Source organism: Budorcas taxicolor, chromosome 12 (assembly GCF_023091745.1).
Source record: "Budorcas taxicolor isolate Tak-1 chromosome 12, Takin1.1, whole genome shotgun sequence".
NCBI lineage: Eukaryota > Metazoa > Chordata > Mammalia > Artiodactyla > Bovidae > Budorcas > Budorcas taxicolor.
This window is the reverse complement of record NC_068921.1, coordinates 32,335,767-32,342,811: the sequence shown is the minus strand read 5'-3', so window position 1 is coordinate 32,342,811 and position 7,045 is coordinate 32,335,767. Positions and strand designations below refer to the sequence as shown.

General features: G+C 51.3%; 1 protein-coding gene across 2 annotated transcripts in view; it reads left to right on the top strand.

Moving 5' to 3' along the window:
- The first annotated feature begins 1,640 nt into the window (after nucleotides 1–1,640).
- POLR1D (RNA polymerase I and III subunit D) overlaps nucleotides 1,641–7,045 on the top strand; it is a 34,084-nt gene continuing 28,679 nt past the window's right edge. The window contains exons 1-2 of one of the 2 annotated variants that reach the window (XM_052650017.1): nucleotides 1,641–1,787; nucleotides 2,703–3,281. In XM_052650017.1, coding sequence (XP_052505977.1) covers nucleotides 1,762–1,787; nucleotides 2,703–3,078 — 402 coding nt within the window. In that variant the 5' untranslated portion in view covers nucleotides 1,641–1,761 and the 3' untranslated portion in view covers nucleotides 3,079–3,281. Of the gene's footprint in view, nucleotides 1,788–2,702; nucleotides 3,282–7,045 lie in introns of those variants that run through there. The other variant, XM_052650018.1, reaches the window with a different exon arrangement.

Below are 7,045 nucleotides of genomic sequence, written 5' to 3'. Positions count from 1 at the left end.
CTGCCGCCGCTGCCGCCGCCGCAGATTTCCTGGCAAGGAGCAAACTCTAGTCAAGACTTCGCTCCTCAACCGCCCCTGCTGCCTTCCCGCGGGCGAACGCCAGGGCCGAGCCACGCAAGCCGACACGCACCCCGGCCAATGGGTAGCGGCATAGGGCGGGGAAGGGCCGGGCCAGAGGGCGGCTTCACCTATCCGAGAGCTCGGGGGGCGGGCCGGGCCCGGGCCGTCACTCCGGGTTAGAGTGAGCCCGCTCCGCCCCAGACCGCCGCGCGCCCTCCCTCCACCCCCTCAGCCGTCCCCACTGCTGTCCGCCTTGCAGCCCCCGGCGCGGGGCCAGTGCTGCCTCTGCTCTCACTACCGATCGCGCGAGGACAGGGGAACAGCTAGGGGAGGCGGGGAACATCTAGGGGGTCGGGGGTGGGGTAGGGAGAACAGGTGGCGCCGGAAAGCTGGACTGTGGGCGTGTCGGGCGAGAGGACAGCGGGGGTCGGGGTGGGGGGAAGGGACGGGAGCTGGAGGGGGTGAGGGGGGACAGGAAGGGAGAAGCGAGGGTTTTGGTAAAGAACACCTGAGGGGTCGGGGCGCGGAGAGCGAGTCTGGGTGGTGAAAGGCTGCCGAGGCGGGGTCATGAGCACCTGGGAACGAAGGTGAGAGGGAGGTTCCGCGGGTGAGGTTGAAGAGGCCAAAAGGGTGAAGAAGAAAGGACGTGTCCAAAGCGAGGCAGGACGTACTCCAGGGAGAGAAAAAGATCCAGGAAGGAAAGGATGGGGATGCGAGATAGGGACAGTTTACATCCAAACTCGCTCATCCTCACCCCCACTCCCGCCCCCCCCGGCAAAAATAAACAAACGCTTGTCCTTTGACCCAGTTGAGCTGTGAAACCATTCAAGATCGCGGATGAGACAAATACCGTCTTACACGTGCATCTTGTTCTGTTGTGAAATTCATCAAAATGTATCGATCAACTATAGCTGTCCGTTGTCCCCGGAAAGGCCTCCCGGGGCGGGCGGGGTCCAGCCTGGAATTAATCCCGTCCCCCACGGGGCCAAGATCTTCCCCGGTGGCCCAGATGGTAAAGAATCTGCCTGCAATGCAGGAGACCTGGGTTCGATCCCTGGGTCGGGAAGATTCCCCGGAGAAATGTATGGCAATACTCCACTCCAGTATTCTTGCCCGGAGAACCCCATGGACAGTGGAGCCTGGAGGGCTACAGTTCGTGGGGCGCAAAGAGCCGGACAGGACTGAAGCGACTGACACTGCTACACTGCCAGGGGGCCAGCAGCAAGTCAGAAAGAGACTTGATCCTGGCCCCAGGGGAAAAGGGGATCTGGGGGAGTCAGGTAAGGCCCCGCCCCTCCTGCTATCACCTTGGCGGGGAGGTGCCAAGGGCCGAGCTCTGGCGCCCACAGGCAGGTCTCGGCCTCGGGGCGGGGCAGGAGCCCGGCTCCACCTGTCTGCCACCACCGGTTCAGGGGGAGGGCTCACTCAGCACCTCAGGTGAGCCGCTCAGGCTCGGCCACCGCCCTCCTCACGCCGTGGGCGGGGCCGGGGCGGGGCCAGGGGCTGGGCCTCCACGCCCCGCCCAGCAGCCGGGCCCTGCCGCGCCGCTGCGGCTCCTCCCCCCTCCTTCCGTCCGCACTTCTTCCGTCGGTCCTTCCTTCCTTCCTTCCTTCCTGCCTGCCGCGCCCGCACGCTTCGAGGCATGGGGCAGAGCCTCCGGCCGGCCCGCGCCACCTGAGGATCCCGGAAGCCGCCCCCGCCATGGAAGAGGACCAGGAGCTGGAGAGGTAACGGCCGGGGGGGGGAGGCGGGAGGAGCGGGCCGTGCCGGGCCCTGGGAGCCGGCGGGTGGCTGGGGCCTCCGCCTCCGCGGCCTGGCCTGGCAGCGAGGGCCTGACCGGGAGGAGGGCGAGGAGGGGGCGCGGTGGGCGCACCAGGGCGGGGAACGGGGCCCCGGATTGGGAAGGGGTGGGGGGAGGGGGGGGAACAGGATTGCTTGAGTGGAGACGCTCAGTGCACTAGATACCAAAGAGGGAAGACGGGTTGTTAGAGCGGAGTTCAGTCCCCAACGGCCCATCCCCATTAGGAACAGCCAGAGTCAGTAAAAGATAACGTGCACCCGGCCACCGTTCCCCGAGTAATGGGCTTGGCCTGTGGGCCAGGCCCAGGCCACTCCTCTGGGTCGAGCGCTAATTGGTCGTCTCTGTGCGCCGAGTTCTCTTTTTTTCCCCGTGCTTGGAGACTCTTCTCAGACTTTCTAGTTTCCGTACCTCGTGTAAACGGAAACCGTAGTTGAAAAACTGCACGTTGATGAACTTTAGTATCTATTTTTATCTGCGTTTTCCCCCACTCCTTTCAACTCCCCTTTTCATACTTTAGCAGGACCCACCCTATTCTAATCCTGCTCCTCTTCTTGTGGCTCTACTAAAAGAATGTTGTAGCAAACTTTTTGTTGAAGGACACTCCCCTTGGTCGTCATGTGGACGGCCAAATGGAGTAGGGAGAAACTGTAGGCAGTAAATTATTTAGTGGTAGAATAAGTGGAGGCAGAAGAAGATAATAATAAGGGCTAATGCTAATAGTTCTGTGTAATTGGAGTGCATTAGAGTAGTAACCTGTTGCAATTGTGATAGATTTTTTAAAAAAAAGGTAGTTTCAAAACCATACTCTGTGATCTCATTTTTATAAAAACTATGTGTGTAGAAAAATGTCTGGAATGAAGACCTCAATGGCTGAAGGCGAGAGGAAGACAGCCCTGGAGATGGTCCAGGCAGCTGGGACAGATAGACACTGTGTGACATTTGTGTTGCACGAGGAGGACCATACCCTAGGAAATTCTCTTCGGTACATGATCATGAAGAACCCGGAAGTGGAATTCTGTGGTTACACTACAACCCATCCTTCAGAGAGCAAAATTAACTTGCGCATACAGACCCGAGGTGCCCTCCCCGCGGTCGAGCCCTTTCAGAGAGGCCTGACTGAGCTCATGAATGTCTGCCAGCATGTGCTTGACAAGTTCGAGGCCAGCATAAAGGAATATAAAGATCAAAAGGCCAGCAGAAACGAAGCCACATTCTAGTCTCTCACTCAACCATACAGGGAGAACTGACCTCTAGGATATTCTGTATGTGCTCTTGGCAAAACCCAGAAGTAAAAGATTGTGGTGACAGCACGATGTGACCTGCAGAAGGGCCTGCTTCTAGCTCGTAACTCATCTTAGCTGTTGGAGTCCCTGCGAGAAACTGTATTCTTCTAATAAATTCCCTCTTGTACTCAAACTGATTTGAGTGGTTTCTGTTCCTTTGTTCTGGAAGTGGACTCTTATGATTTTGTGGTTTTTTTTTTCCTTTTAATTGAACCAAGGTTGAAAGTGAGGAAACAGATAACCAGGCACCTAGAGAAAGACCTTGATGGAGGAAATTAAAAGGATTTCCCTCCCCTAGTCACAGGAGAGGGAAAGATGCTGTAGAGCAGTGGTCCCAACCTTTTGGGTACCAGGGACCGATTTTGTGGAAGACATATTTTTCCACGGACTGGGGATGGGAAGTATGGTCTCAGAATGATTTGAGAGCATTGCATTTATTGTGCACTTTATTTCTAATCTAATGCTGCTACTGATCTGATAGGAGGTACCTGCCTGGGGCGGGGAGGTTCGAGACCCTATGCCGTAGAGCATGACCCCACATAGGCTGTGAAAGATTTAGAAAAGAAAGGTGGGAGTGAGGGGAAGACTTGGCCTCTTCCTAGATATTTTTTAGTAATTTATGAGAATTGCATGCTTTGCTATGATTGGCAGATTGTGCAAGGGAGGAAAATAATTTGAGAGAATTCTGGTTTCATGTGAGAGAAGTTAGGTGGCCTCAGGCTTCATCTTTATGGTAGTGTTTAGAGGAAGATTCCAGTTTAGTGCTGTAATTTTAGGTCCCTAATATAAGAGGAGACAACTGGGATGACCAGATAACATTTTCAGTTCTTGGGTAGGTATCTCAGTACAGCCCAAGGTCCCATGAAAAGAAACAGTATTTGAGAGAAAGTAAAGACAGGAGGAAAATTGAATGTGTGGAAAATGATTTTGGGGGAAACCTAAAATACTGATGAATCACTTAAGAGCTGCCCTACTTACCTCTTAACCTTGTGTCTTAGACCTGTCCTACCCCAATTTGACTGATAATTCAGCCTATATATCTGTCAACCTTAGAAGCTCAGCACCCCGCCTTACCCCGGCCCCACCCTAGTACTCTGAGAGGGGAATCTGCTTTAGGTATGGAAGTCAGAGAGGATCTCCCAGAGGTCACAGGAAGAGAAGGAGCTGGCCGTGCAAAAAAGAAGAGCATTCTGGTGGAGTAGCACTTGCAGAAGCTCTGAAGCAGAACACCAGTGGTCTGAGGAATCAAAGGCCTTGAAAGGAGATCTGCATGTCTAGAGCAGGGCAAGCAGGGAGGACAAAGGCCTGTGATAGGCTCCAGGGGAAGAGCTCTGGGGCAGAGACTTTGGAAAGTACAAGGGGAAGGCATCTGGGAATCTGATGACAGTGTGGCGGAATGGACGGTGGAGAGGCCAGGGTAGAAGCAGGCGAACTGTAAGAGCTGGAAGGGCCAAAAGCTAGTGATGGAGACGAGTCGATTTGAGATATGTTTGTGCGCCAAATGGTACAGAATTGGTAGACCTCAGGAAGTGGGTGTAGAAGATGAGGAAAGAGAAGGATGATTTCCACCTAGATTTGGGGCTAAATTTACTGAAATGGGAAGCCTAGAGGGGACAATTCGTTGGGAGGTGGAGTGATGGAAAACTTGGGTTGCAGGGAGGGGATTGGTTGGGAGGTGGAGAATCAGAAGTTCATCTTGAATGAGGTAATCAGTAGATATGAGTTGAAGGCCATCAAAGAGATTCAAGTAGAGATCAGCTTTGTTAGTTCTTGCCACAAAGATGAGGTAAATGCATAAAAACTGGAGTGATAAAGAAGAGAGTCCAAGCCAAGCCTTGGGCAAGCTCAGTATTTAAAGGTTGGTAGAAGAGCAACCAGTGAGGTGGTGGGGAAGCCTGTAGAAAGTCAAGTTGTGGAAGACAGCGCTTTCAAAGAGAAGAGTGGTAAATGAGTCACCTGAGGACAGAAAAAAATGTCAGCTGAAATTAACAGGGAAGTCACTGGGCAGCTGGCAGCATTAGTTTAGTGCCTACAAAGGCTAAAATATTAACCCTGGTAACAGATGAATGGCTTCGTTTGGGTTTTCCAATAAAGAAAATACACTGTAGGACGTTAGAGGCTAAATTTAAGTGGGAGCAGGAGTGGGTGGGGAAAGATCAAAAGTTCCAGGGCAAGGACAGGGAACATTCTCCTAGGGTGACAGACAGTAAGAAACAGTTAACAGAAAGCCGATGTCAGCATAAGGAACTTAGCACTTGAAGACGCAGGGAAGTCCTAAAGGGATCAGTGGGAAATGATCAAACACTCGTTTGCCTCGTCTAAAGTTCTGCCTATGAGTAGTTCAGTGGGGACCAGAAACAGGGTAACTTAAATGAAGTTTATACCTATGAGCCAAGACCTGTCAGGAGATGAAGGCCAGATTTAATTAGTGGACACAGCAGTGCAGAATGGTGACAGTAGACTGAAGTAATCAGTAACAGTGCCCGTGGGGGATGCACCCACTGGTGGCCACCCGCCACATCTTGTGGCCTCTTTGCTCCTCAAAGGGCTCATCATCACTCATGATTTGGCATGGAGTCTTGAATCTGTTTGTTGTTTAGTCACTTCAGTTGTGTCCGACTCTTTGCGACCCCAAGGACTATAGCCCACCAGGCTCCTCTGTCCATGGGATTTCCCAGGCAAGAATACTGGAGAGGGTTTCCTCCTCCAGGGGATCTTCCTGACCGAGGGATCGAACCCGCGTCTTCTGCATTGGCAGGCAGATTCTTTTACCACTGAGCCACCAGGGAAAATGAAGTGAAAGTGAAAGTTGCTCAGTTGTGTTTGACTCTTTGCGACCCCATGGACACAGTCCCTGGAATTCTCCAGGCCAGAATACTGGAGTGGATAGCCTTTTCCTGCTCCAGGGGATCTTCCCAACTCAGAGATTGAACCCAGGTCTCCTGCTGAGCCACCAGGCAAGCCCAGCCCTAAACACAGGTTCTTACAAAAACACCATCACAAGGCAGGTGTGTGAAAGGAAAAAGGGCAGGGCAGGCAAGATAACCAAGAGTCCTGGAGACCAGAGAAGAATCTTTGCAAAATGTTTGTCAGAACCTAAGGGAAGGCAAAATTGGTCGATGAGAAAGGGAGGGAGATTGATATGAATCATGTATCTACTTAAATAAACTGAGAAAACTTACTCAGTATTTCTGATTTACTAACAGCAATAATATCAATGGTTCAAGCTCAGAAATTCTGTTCAGCTATAAAATATCTATGCCTAAAAATATAAAATATCTATATCATATCTTTAAAAAAGAGGCAGTTATTAAATAAAATGACTATATGCTAAAGGTTTTTTTAATATATAACAACTTGAGTACTTGCCTAGCACTTCCCATTTTCAAAGCACTTGACAAACTATTTATAAATTGCGTATAGTTGCAACATCTAAGTATTCTAATTGGTCATTATAACGCATAGGTGCCTGTAGAACCTCTGTGGAGATGAAAAGGTGTCTACCTAGAAAGTGGTCCAATCAGTGTCATTCTGAACCAGTGTCTCACATTTTTAGAAATAATGAAAGCACACCAAGTTCTGTGGCCACCGTTCCTCACCCTTCTTTTTGTTTCCCTTTAACATGTTGTTAAGACTATAGTCTCCAGATCACTAAAGTCATCTTTTCCGATAAGCAAAATTTAGAACCAGAGACGTTTGTACTGGCCCTCAAACTGGGCTTCCAGGAAATTTGCTCAGATCCACCGGTCTGCTTTCAAGTACTTATGACCCCAGATCCAGTCCTGCGCTCAGATTCTTAATGCTGGTTTTTCTTTTGCCATTTGAAAGTGTATAACCCAGGTGGTGCTAGTGGTAAAGAACCCACCTGCCAGTGCAGGAGACATAAGAGGTGCGGGTTCAA